At 39.3% G+C, this 13,653-nt stretch overlaps 1 protein-coding gene across 6 annotated transcripts in view; it reads left to right on the forward strand.

The window, feature by feature from the left end:
* slc4a11 (solute carrier family 4 member 11) overlaps nt 1–13,653 on the forward strand; it is a 77,081-nt gene that overhangs the window by 23,884 nt on the left and 39,544 nt on the right. For all 6 annotated transcript variants that reach the window (XM_072677823.1, XM_072677820.1, XM_072677822.1 and 3 more), the window contains exon 2: nt 7,934–7,984. In XM_072677823.1, the coding sequence (XP_072533924.1) occupies nt 7,951–7,984 (34 nt within the window). In that variant the 5' untranslated portion in view covers nt 7,934–7,950. The remainder of the gene's footprint in view (nt 1–7,933; nt 7,985–13,653) is intronic.

Below are 13,653 nucleotides of genomic sequence, written 5' to 3' on the forward strand. Positions count from 1 at the left end.
AATAAAAAAAGAACACCACAACTTCACACTAGTCAAGTCAGGAGCACTCTCTCAAATGGAGGCGTACCTTTGCCTAAATCTAAAATGAAGAAGTAAATGAAGAGGGTTTACTTCAAGATGCAAACCACTGGTAACACTCAAGAACAGACCAGTCAGGTTAGACTGATGCCTGCCTAGATTCATTGGACAGCTTGAGTATAGAGAGGAAAAGGGAGGACTCATGTACCAAAGCATAGCATCTGTTAAACAGGGTGCTGGCAGTGTTATGTGCAAGGGCATGTATGCCAGGCAGTAAAGACCTGGCAAAAGATCTCAACAGGTAAGTTTCCAGACTTCAGGCAGTCATAGATTACAAAAGATTTGCATTCGAATATTAAAAATACTCCTTATATTTATAATGTTAGTTTGCCCGGTTACTTTTACTTCATTTCAAATCCACTGATGTGATGAAAGGAGGCAAAATGACAAACATACTGTCCAAATACTTGGTTGCACTTGGATGTATGTGAATAAATGGTCAAGTGTGAAAGCCGATTTTGAGCCTGGAAGCAGCTCAGAGAACCCATGTCTGGTCCTCTTGAAACCAGGGGTCTGGGATCTGCTTTTAGCAAATTCTGGTGTGGTCCACTGCTGGTGTGAAAGCTATCCGCTCATGGTGCCACATGTGGGGTTGCATGATTGGTTCATTTTGTCATGTAACTGCTTTGACTTATCACCTGCATGGGTAAAAAACCTCTCCTATGAGAATTGCTCCTTGTTTGCAAGCATTCGGAAAACAAGCCCAGACTCAGTCCTCGGTGTGGACTTGTGTATTCGGGACGAATGTAAAAACTAATAAATAATAAAAAAAAAAAAATATATATATATATATACATTTTAAGATTCTGCTACTTTATTAAAAAACACATATACACTGTGTGTGTTTAAAATGCTTTATTTCCTTTATTACCTTCGTCTTATTTGTGTTTTACCAGGCATATCGTATCGTATCATATCCTATTGTATCATATCGTATCGTATTGTATACACACATACCATAGCTTCAAATCCATGTATAGTTTCAGCCCGGTTTTTTGGATTTAGTTTTTACGAGATGATTACAGGGTACAGGTAGCCTCAGGCAACAGCACGGTTCCCAGTGAAAGGTCATTCCGGGGGAAAGAGCAGAGCGGCTGCTTAGGCCTGAGGGAAGTCTCCCAGGCACCGCTGGAGAGTCAGGGAAGCAGCACGTAAGGTCTTAGCCTGTGCCGAGTACACACAGCACTGCTGCCGCTTCGTCCAAAGAGAGAGAGAGAGAGAGAGGGGCAGCTGGTGTGCCCGAATTACAGACAGGTAGGGCTTAGCATTTGCTCCTGTTTCTCCAAGTACAGACAGACTGTGTGTACCCTTTTTCCTTTTATATAAGGAACAAATTGTGCTGTTTGTTCATTTGAGTGAACGCGTGTGGGCATGCAGGCCTGTGGTATGCAGTTGTGTTATCATGTGTTGTGGAGGTGTGTTTGCATGTGCACATGTGCTGAACTTTAAGAAATTTCTCATGGCATCCAATTTCCAGGCTAAGTATAAGCACGTCCACCTGTCGTCCGGTGGGAAAGTGACCTTGTCGTCTGATCCGTGAGGTTCCTCTTGCTTGACCACAACTGCCACTCAGAGTCAGCCCAGCTCAGGAAATTATGTTTACACTTTCCCTAGCCTTCCAGGTGATGAAGGTCATCAAACCTTGTAAGAAACTGAAATTCTGTAAACATGTCAAACATGGTTATAGTTCTAAATGCTAAAGGACACAAGCTAAGACACGATTTCATGGGAGACAGTAAGGAATTGCCTGTTATGTATAGGGCAACCTATGCCTATTATTTAGCCAGTATTGCTACTAACTGAACTTTCAGTAAATAATATGATGTATTTGGGAACTACTGTGAAAACCAAGATCTTTTCACTATTTCTAGCCAAAAAAATAGTAAAATATTAAAAGATAAAATATGAACTCCAACAGTGTGTCAAAATCGTGCCAATTAATGGTTACATTGAACTGATCATTTATATGATATTGAAAACAAGAAACAGCAATTACACAATAATGTCAAAAAGTATGAGCAGCAGCAAAGAAACAGCGGAGAAAGGTCACCTATATGAGATCATTTATTATTATTTATTTTTAGAATTTATTTTTACCAATTCTAGGTCAATTACCCAATTCTGATTAATGTGAACTCCCCCCCATCACTGGCAATGACCCCAACATAAGGAGGGTAAAAACTATCCAACGACACATGTGAAGCCAGCCACCACCTCTTTTTGAACAGCTGCTGATGCAGCTAACAGACGCCTGTGCCGACCATCATCACATTAGGTGTGATGTTTGGAGAAAATGCCATCAACCAACCCCAAGGTCAAGGCCAAGGCCAATTGTGCTCTTTCTGACTCTGGCTGCTGATGGCCAACCTGGGATTCACATGGGACCATATCTATGAAGGATACCAGATTATATTCATATAGCACAAAAGGGGATCCACTGTAAATACACAGTGTAAATAACATACTTTTAGCATTCCATAAAACTGTTTTGCCTAGACTGTAGAACATAATACGCTGTAAATGCAAACAGCAAAACAGCTCTGCAGCCAGTTGCACCAGCTGAACATAATAATTTGATCGTAGGTTGGGGTTTAAAGTTTAATCCTGATACACACACTAAACGTGGTTTAAAAGTTTAAAACTAATGGTGTGCAGAATTCTGGTTGCACCACAGAGACATAAGGCAGCCAATCATGAACGTGAACCAACATAATATACAGGACATATTATACTCATGATCTTAACCAAGTGGTTAGATGAAGATGCTAGTGTTGTTTTTTTCCCCCGTAATACATATTTATTTAATTTAAGGTTTGTCTGGTATATTAGTCATATTTTGGCAGCATATTATGGTCTTTAGTGGAATTGTATTCCCTTGTGATTTGTCCCCTGTGTTTCATCTGTTCGGCTGCTTATAATTTTGTGGGTGAGTTCAATCTAGGCATTTCATGCATAATTTAATGGTGACTTATTAACGGATAATAACAAAGAATGGTAGCGAAGCAGTTGCTAACTTAATCGCCTTAATCGCTACATTATTAAGGTTTAAAAAAAAAAAAAATGTATATGTGTGCTAATAATCTCCCTAGTTTGTCCCCTTCAGTTTATATGTAGTGTTAAAATTGTGTATTTCAGGGAATTGAAGCTGGCTAGATGACAGATAATGTTTGACTACATAATCATTGCGCAACTGCTGTTATAAATATGTTGAAACTAGCTTGCTCGGTGCAGCCAGTTAAATTTTAGCAGCCCGAACGTTTAAACTAGGGTACAGTCAAACTAATGTTCAGGTGGTGCACCTATCTACTGATCTCTAGAGGCATGGACTCCACATGACATAGCCAGCATTGTATTTCTCGGCAATTTCTGCGACAGTAGCTCTTCTGTGGGATCAATCCTGACAGGCTAGGCTTCATGACCCTCAGACCATTTTTGGTGAGTTCTGACAATTGCATTCTGGGAATATCACACAACACCTGCCATTGGAGATGCATTGACCCAGTGGTCCAGTCATCACGATTCGGGCCCTGTCAAAGTGCCACACATCCTTATGCTTTCTCATTTTTCCTGCTTCCAACACGTCACCTTCAAGAACGGACCATTCACTTGCTGAATAATAAATCTCCCATCCTGACAGGTGCCGTTGTAACCAATTAATCTGTACGATTCACTTCACCTGTCAGTGGTTATAATGTTGCCTTAGAGACGGACAAGCATATCATTACATAGTGATGTGATGAAATAGCTACATTTTGGGAGGAGGAACATGCCTAAAGGTGCACCACCTTCCAATCTAACATCCTATAAATTCCACCTCTACCTTGTTCACGGGTCAACAACAAGTCTACACAACCGCCACCACCCCGTCTCCTTCCTTTTAACCCTGTCATCTATCATTTCTGGCTCCACTTATCAAAGGCAGGACCGACTTACTACCACAAGCAGAAGTCACCGGAACTCCAGTTCAACCCCCCCCCCCCCCCCTCTTTTTCAGGCATAGTCTCATCTACCAAAGCAGTGCTTAATGCAGAAACCTGCATTTCCAACTCTCTTTATCCAGAGTCCACTGTGGCATGGTATCGCTGATTTCAGCTAGTTTAAACACATTGAAGGCTACGGCTGTTATTCACGCAACCTATTCTTTACTTTGAATGTTGCAGTGTAACAGGTAGTAAGTAGGTACTTATTTGCTGTCTGAATTTGCCTCTGAATATTACCAGTGTTGCCAGCTTTCTCAGTTTCGGTGTGAGACTCAACATTTTGACTCTTTTGTCAGGACTTTTACATTGCATGAAGAAATCTAAAGCCAGTGAGCTGCCAAACAAACTACACCCTCGTTAACCAGTCAACTGTAGAGAAGACATTGACCGTATCTCCCACAGCTTCGCCTTTCCTCACTAGCATGACTAAAGTATACGAGCAGTGCCGAATGGATTTGGAGGCAGGAGCGACTGAAAAGCTGTAGTGTAGTGCCACAGTTCTTGTTCACTCAAAGATTGCTGTGCTGCTGCTCCATCCCACTCAGTTCCTGTCTGCTTTAGCTTCATCCCTTCACCCTCTGACGTCTGTGTTGGGGTAGATCTCAAAATGTACTTAAATTGAATATTTCCTGAAAATAGTCACCACCACACTACTCAATATTTTATTTCCTTTTTCAAACCCACAGTGATTCAATCCAACTGGAATAAACAAGGGAAAGTTCATCTCAGTACTTACTTGAGATTATTTAGAAAGAAGAAGGCAATCATAATAAACATCATTTCAAATGTCACTGTCCCTGCCTTTACTCTGAACAGCACTTGATTATCTGATTAAAATATAAATGACTGTTGCTGTTTAATAACATGAAAATGAGTCAGGAGAAACAGTTCAGAAAGAGCCAAAAATGTAGTCCAGCTGACAACACACCTGTGTAATTTTAAAGCCTGAATTCAGACGTGTTTGGTGCTTGGCTAGAGTAAAATGGTGGACCAGGGTCCCGGAGGATTTGAGAACTGCGGGTCTACATGCTAATGAGTCTGAGACATGGCTCAAATGAGTGTTTTAAGCAGTGTAAAAATGCCACTGGGTGTGCACTTGTGCATGCAAAATTGAAAATCTTAACGCGGTCTCGTCCAGCCACCTGAAAATTTCACTCTAGTCACCTCACCAATCCTGATACTAGCAGAGGAGCCTGTTAACCTTCTGCCTTCTTTCTGCCAGAGAAGAAAACTCTGTTATGTTATGTTTAGCGTGGGGTTGAGCCTTTTATTTTATTTTATTTTGTAAAATAAAAATGAAATAAAATTGGCGGCAAACCCATGAATTCACAAGGCCGGGCTATAGTGAGGGTTTGCTAGTTACTGTTAGATATAAAATAAATATAATAAATGATCTCACATTGGCTTAGCTGACAGCAGTTTTCTTCAGTTTGTCCTCTGCTTTGTCCAAAGTGATAATTTTCACTGCTGATATGCATTTATAAAAGAACACAGACAGTGTTTTGCAAAAGTTTAGGTACCCCTGTTCAAATGGCACATTTTGTTGATTTTTTAAGTTAATCAATCCTCCATGGGACACAAACTTAAATAAAAAATATAATACATATTTACAGTAAACGTGTGTTTGATCAAGGGGTGCCCAAACATTTGCATAGAGCTGTAGTTTTTTAATATAGTGTATAATAATATAGTGTTTAATAATTTCAATATAAGAACATTTAACATCTACTATTTTTCAGTAACTACTAATTACTTAGTCGCTACTAATTATTCATTAATTAATTATAATTATAGTATTAATTATTCAGTACCTGCAAATTATATAGCAAGTACTAAATATTCAGTAACTACTAATTATTCAACAAGTGTTAATTATTCAGTACCTACACATTATTTAGAAAGTATTCATTATTCAGTACCTACTGCTTATTCAACAAGTTCTAATTATTCAGAAAATATTGCTTATTCCAAAAATGCTAATTATTCAATACGTATTTATTAAGTATTGATTATTCAGCACCTACCATTCTTTCAGTAAGTACTAATTCTACTAGGAAACTAAAAGGTAATGTTCTGTTTGAACTTGTCTATGTGTGTGTGTGCGCCCTAAAAAAGGCCTTTAGGGTTGAAAGGGTAAAACTCAGAGACTTTTATTACATCCTGAGGATTATTATCACACAGTAATTAAGGGATTATTAGATTAGTCTGCACAATATTGACTGAGCGTTGTCTGCATGACCTGAAAACCTGTTCAGCTGATAGCATCTGCAGTGCGTTGTCAGTTGTGTCAGTTGTTTTCCTGTTCTGTGTTTCTCATGTCTCATGATGGATGCTCTGCAAAGTGACCCTGGCTTTGAATGACATGCTTTGCAAATGAAACGTAGTATTGCTGCAGAGAACAGCAGCTGACCAAGCCGACATTGTTCATCCAACTATCGGTCGTATTGCTTACACTGTAGGATGTGACAGCAGAGTGGGGATGACGTTGATAAGAACACATTTACTCCCTGGCTGGATTGTGTGTTTTTGTCAGGTCGCTCTTTTTGAAAACGTTTATGAGCGCCAGGTTTAGTGGCGCGTGCATGTGTGTGCGTGCGTGAGTCTTCGTTTATGTTGGTGTAAACGTAGTTGTAAGGTTTTATTTTGTAAGCGCATGAAAGAGGCAAGTGTGATGCAATATCAACATGTGTTTGTGTGTTTGTTAATGAGCATAATCTGTGGCAGGAGCTGCCAAAAGCAGGCTTACCCGCTGTCACATTTTTTGCAGTTTAGTCTTTTCTGCCAGAAATAACATGATGTGTGATAATATTGCCTTTGCGAAGAGTCATAATATTACCCAGTCAAAACAGAATCACTGCGTGTATTACGTCTGAGCTTACAGACGGAGAGCATAGCTGAGGTTAGCATCCATATTTCTGTGCTTAAGTGGCTGTGGTCTTGTACGGTTGTTGTTGTTCAAAGGCCTTTGCGGTTGCGCTCCCCAAAAAGTTGGCCTGCCAGCAGCGGCAACAGTACCAGCAGCAGCAGCAGCAGTGGCAGCCCCTGATCCTGATTGAGGCTTTAAAATCGGAAGGCTGGTAACCAGAGTCGCTGGTTCGAATCCAAGCCGGAACGCTAGGGGATTTAGGGGACCTAGTACATGGAGAGTTGCCGATTTCATCCTCCTTGCCCTTCCACTTGACACTGCCATTGTGCCTTTGAGAGAGGCACTTAACCCCAGGGTGAAGCCGCAGAACCGGAGGGTACTGTAGAGAGCTGCTGCGGACGCCGCTAATAGGCTTTGAGAAATGGAGAAGTAGTTTGTTGTTTGCGCGTAAGTGTTTTTGATATACACGGTTTTATAGCAGGGCGTGTGTTGAGGCACAGTGAGCACGTAACAGTGAGTGAGTGTGTTCCTCTTTAGAGGTAGAGAAAGAGAGGCATGCAGAAGGAGCTGGAAAAAGACGTGTCTGACAATTAGGGAGTCCGAAACTGGAGAGAGAGAAACCTCAGTCACGGCTGACTTCACCTCATAAATATCCCCTTAAACAGCACCAAATGAATGTAGGGCACAGGTGTGGAAGTGTGTGTGGTGCTTATCAGCGTGTGTGCGCATGTATGGGTATGTGTGGGAGAACTTTATACATGTTTATTTGCACTGTAGCTTTCACACATGCTTGTTGTGTGGTGTAGGTGAGTGTGTGTGTGTGTGTGTGTGTACATGCAACCCTCTCCATGCCTGAAGGCCACACACATTGCCTGCTGCCCTGCAAATATATAAGGGTGAGGCAGCAAATATGGAAATAAGACACATTAAATCTTGCGTCTTTTATTAACACGACTGTTGTTTTATGGCTCGTCTGTGATTGTGTTTTTGATTTGGTTTTCAATTACAGAGGCTCCTTCCTCGGGCATGGCCAAGAATGGATACTTCTATCAGGAGATGGGTGAGTGTGTATTTATGTATGTTTGTGTGTGTTTGGAAGATGAGTGGACACAGTGGTTGTTTGTCAAAGGCAGAAACTCCTTGCTTTAAAAAAAAATAATAATAATAATTTAAAAATCCTTTTCCGCTTCTTAAGGGCATTTCCAGCATCACATCACGGCACAGAGCTTAAGTTTTTTTCGCGCCTTGTTAAGTGGCGCAAAGCTGTCCAGCAGAATCGCTCAGGGCTTATAATTGTGGTGCAATGTGTATTATGTTTGAATTCACAACCAGAGAGCATAACAAGGTTTGCATATTTCTTTACTTTAGCGACTGTGGTGTTGTAGAATTGTTTAAAGGGATAGTTGTTTCTGGCTAGGCTTGAATATAACCATTTGGATAATGACCATGTAAACAGTTAATCCCCGTTTGCAGGGGAATGGGGAGGAGGTATCTTTACACCTTTTCTGTACCTTATAGTTGACAAAAATAAAGCTCAGGAGTGACAGTGAAGACGGAAAGGTGACGATCATTCAGCTCTGTAACAGCAAGCGAAATCACTGACCTCTATAACAGCCATTCAACCATATCACATTTAAAACTCTTGCAGGGTTGAACGTGACAGGGTTGAAGGTTATGTGCAAAAAGGACTAAATGCTATATTGCACTATTGTACAAATGGTGTTTCGGTAGGAACAGGGGTAAAACACTGAGCTTGACAAGCTTGATTAGAATATGTAGAGAAGAGGGAGGCTAATCTTACCTTTATTTGAACAGACTTAATGATGACGTCACTTCCTCAAAATGATGTGAAAAGATCCAGTATTATTCTTACAGGGAGAGAAACGACAGCGCTACAGGGTTGAAGAAATTGTCAAGCCACAACAGAAAATACTGCAATTTTAAACATTTAAAAAAAAAACAACTTTGTTTTTGAAATATGTAAATCAAAATCCTGATATTTATCAGGACACAAACTTTATTTAACTTTTTATGTTAAATAACAATTTCATTTGAGTAATTTTCCTAATTGATAACATTAGCTGTATGGCTTAGGAACACGTGGTCACCAAATCCTGAAAATGAATAGCCCTGATTTAAGGACAGTTTCTGTTATTCTGTTAATGTGTACTTACAGAGAGTTACTTTTACTTTCACTGCTGCTACGAGTAATGATAATATGAGAATATACAAACAAAACAAATAAAAGGAGCACTGTGATCTGGGAGTGTACTGAATTGTATACCAAACCAATTGCTTTTGTACAGGCATGATGTCTGCCTGAAGCACCCACATTCAGCCAGCACAGTTCAACAGCTGCGTTCCTCAGCTACAATGTGCTATGAATTCACCCAGCATTATAAAAGAGGACAGATGAGGGAGTTAGATACTGAGGGACTAAATTAACCACAGATATAAATAAATAAATAGATAAATATCAACAAATGAACTGAAGTATCTTTCTACCGTTCATGTAATGTGGTCCTGTTTCAACAAACACTCTGATGAGGACTCCCAAATGCAACTGCCAAATGCAAGAACAGTTGATTGTGGTTAATGTGGTTTTACATGAGATAACTCAATCAGTGAATGACAGGTTTTTAAACAAGCGGCAGATGAGTTTCTACCATCACGGGGGGCTGTTACCATAGTAACCTAGTTAGCTGTCACCAGGCACAGGCTTAGCACTTGGGGCTCTCACTTTTTAAACTTGCTTTTCGGTGGCACCAGCTTGATTGCCTGTGTTGTTTGTTAAGGTTGAGGTAGAGATAGTGGGAGGAGATTACGACCATCAATACAGTCTATTAGTGTTCAAACAGAGGCTCAAACAAGGCTCAAACAAGAAGTGTACAATCTACAGTCACGGCTGTGTCCTTGTGAACATCTTGTAATGTATTAAAGTACATTAGTGAATCAATAATGTGGGATGGTTTGAGATTAGTTAGCATTATTTTCACCAAAACAGTTTACTTTTGTTGGACTGCATGCATTCTTTGGTTTATCACAACACAACACATAAACACTAATCTGGCTCTTTCTTCATCTGGCTCTTTCCTCATCTGGCTCCTTCCTCATTTGGCTAGTTCCTTGGGCATGGCCATCTGGACCTGTGATTGGTGCTGACAGTACACAGTAAAAAACACGGATGGCTCATTTGCATATTGCATTATCAGTACTGCACAAAACATTATCAGAATAATGATTATAAAATTAAGTATTATGCAGGCCTAGTGCATAAGATACTGTTTATTAGTGTAGTCTGTTCATACTCACAATGATCTGCTCTTGATTGTTCAACACAGTAGAAATGAATATGTAAGTAAGTGGATTAGGGATGTACCCATATTGGATTTCTGGGTCGATTGCTATGTCCTATGTACATATCTTCCAGTTCCAATACCAACAAATTAACATTTACAAAATGTAGAAATTGGGTCTAAGCTCAGGTAAATAATCACCACTAATATATTAAATTTATTTTATGTTATTTTTATTTATTTAAGTGCAGTATCCCCAATATCACCCAAAAGCTCAGTAGCGCAATATTAAATCACCAAATATCGCTTTAAACTAATACTCAAATCAAAGCTTCTTTTATTTTTTAAACTCTTACCAAAGTAATTCTGATATCATTGTGCATCCCTAAAAGAAATTAATGACAGCCAGTACTCTTTCTATGTCCTGTTTGTCCTTTGTTTAAATATTCTAGGGTCTCTCTTAAAATTGAGTGTTGAAATGAAAATTTTTTAGATTTTTTAGAAAGGGTTCCTATCGTGGAAAACTGAATTCATCTCAAGCCCCATCCACATGTATTCAGATATTTTTAAAAACAAAATATTTCCATCAAAATAGAGATGACAACTGTTTGAATGAGCATGCTAGCCCAGTATGGGGTGATAGTATCTCATTAAAATAAATATCAAACACCACAAAAAAGAAATACAGAGGTATTAATCCTAAATTTAATCCCAATTTAATCCCAAATGACACACTGCTATATATGTAGTGTACTTTACACGTCACTTTCTAAATATAATATAGAGCATTATATATCTGTAATAGAACAGTATTTACATTTATTGATATGTTGAAATCTGAAATCTGGGAATAGAGGTTGTAGTTTTATGACTTATGTACTTCGCTATACAGGGAGTAAGGTGGTATTTGAGATGCAGCCAGAAACATGCATGCATTGGGACGTGAGAGCTATCATAAAGCTATGTTGAGTTTTCAAAAATCTCCATCTTCCAGAGCTCTGTTTTCAGTGGGCAAAAATGTGAACAGGAGGCTGAAACACAGACAAAATCCTCAGTTTTTAGTTGGATGAGGAAAAAAATTTTTCACTTTTTGACATACTGCAATTCTGGCCGTTGTTGTTTACATTGTGTTATGATTCTATGTTATGACCTATAGAAATGCTTTAAAATGACACGGAATAAACCCTTTATACATTGACCTGCATTTAAAGTTAAGAAGGTTTTTTCTTTCTTCTGTAAAGTTGCCATTTTGGAGATTTTTTGTGGGAGGTTTTTGTGGAACTGCAGCGCTATGTAACACTGTTATCATAAAGTGTATTCCGTAAATCTGTAACCCTAAATAAACACCCCTCAGGTTAAAAAATCCAATGTGATCATCATCACTGAACATGTTGCAGCTGGAAAACTTGAATATCTTGCTGAGCATTGCACAACGATATTTGCGTCTTTTCCATCTGAGTGGGAAGTGATGGATGTTTGCATATATCCTTTATTTCTGTCTCTAGGGCCGCTTTGCAACTGCACAGAAATTAAGTGCTTGAGCCTGCTCTCGAGGTCCATTTACACATTCAGATCAAATCTCAAAGCAGTATTTGCATCATCTGTTTGGTTTGTTCACATCTTTTAATTTAGAAGTAGCTCATTCACAACAAATTGTTGATTGACTTTTTTACAGAAATGTGTTCATTTCTTCATGAATACAGTAAATCGGCAAGCCCTGAATGTGATCATTCAGAGATACGATGGTGCATACAGGCGGAGGAAGAGTGAAGGAGTGACAGCGAGAAAGAAAGCAGTTGCGTGTGGAGTGTGGAGAGAAAGACCCTGCCATCCTCAGTCCTCAGTGCCTAGGGACAGGGAAGTGGGATGCATAGCGAGGTTCCGTGCATGGGGATTAACACCCCTCTACTCCTTTGCAGCTTTCCATAGAGAATAATAGAGGGGAAGGATTAGTGAATATATGAATAGATGAATGGACAGATATGAGGCTGATAGCCACAGCCAGAGCAGAGAGCAGTAGGGCCCAGCCATGTGTGAATAAATGAAGACTTTTAGTGACGCTATGTGTTCAGAGACACATCTTTGCAATATTAAGTGGTGACAGTGCTTTTCATTTGATACAGCTTGAGTCACCTCATGTACAGTGCTCACACTGAGTTCTTCTTCTTTCAGTTCGGAACATCTCTCAGTATCATGATGTTTGTTGAGATGCTCATATTACAACTTTAACTCACACAGAAACACCACACACACGTATATATTAAAATTGATGTTACTGAAGATACTTAGTAGTAGTAGTGAGTAGAAGAATACATTTAAGGTGATGCTCATTTCAATGCTTTATAATTACTCTGACTCCTCAACTCTACTTTGTCCCAGACGTCAGCAGCAAAAAGCTCCTCTAACAGCTGGTAAGAACTCTGAAAATTGATTGAAAAATGATGCCCACACAGCAGGAGAAGACTTAAAAAAAGCAGTTAAAGGTAGCTTTTTAATCATTTCATAATGTAATTCCAGAATTGCAGTTAACAGAACAGTGGAGGACACAGTAAGATCTGGAAGACTTTCAGAGAGTTGAGAGTTAACTGCACAAGACCTTCAGGATGACCTTCGTCTGACGATTTCAAAAAAACATCTAAACAAGCTTAATGCATTTTACTGACAAATGTAGGAATTTTAAATACAGCTTGGAAAAATAGAATTTAGCCACAAAACCTCTCCAAATCTTACACACACGTTTGGATTGATCGTGCTGTGGGCTTGTGTTGCAGCCAGTGTTGCACAGGGAACATTTCACTGGTGGAGGGAAGAAGAAGTTCAGTTAAACAGCGGCATATTTGGGAAGCAAACATCACACCATCTGTAAAAAAGCTGAAGATGAACAGAGAGATGGATTTTACAACAGGACACACCTCAGAATACACAATGGAGCACCTGAAGAGGCACTAGCTGAAGGTTTTGCCATGGCTCTCACAATTCCATGGACTACACATACTTTGAAAATCTGTGGACAGACGTTACAAGAGCAGCACATGCAGGAAACTCTGTTAGAACTAAAATCCTTTTGCAAGGATGAATAAGTAAAAAAAAGCCCAAGACTACTGAAACTGAAAGACTGCTTTGGACCTGTAATCTTACCTAAAATATTAGGTCAAAATATGTCATCTTTAATTAGTTTAGTTTGGAAAATCGGGTCATCTTTACTTGCTTACTTATTCACAGTAAAAGACGTTTTGACCAGGAATGCTCAAACATTTGCATGTGATTGTATACTGTATATAATAATCCTAGCTATGTTCAAGAGTCAGCACAACTACCAAGGACATGACCTTCTCACTTTTTATCAGTTTGAGATGGGTTAGCACATTGAATAGGTCAGTAAGCACAGAATTCTTTCAGTTCAAGAATTCCATGTACAAACATTTTTACATAA

The sequence above is a fragment of the Salminus brasiliensis genome, chromosome 4 (genome assembly GCF_030463535.1).
Source record: "Salminus brasiliensis chromosome 4, fSalBra1.hap2, whole genome shotgun sequence".
Lineage (NCBI taxonomy): Eukaryota > Metazoa > Chordata > Actinopteri > Characiformes > Bryconidae > Salminus > Salminus brasiliensis.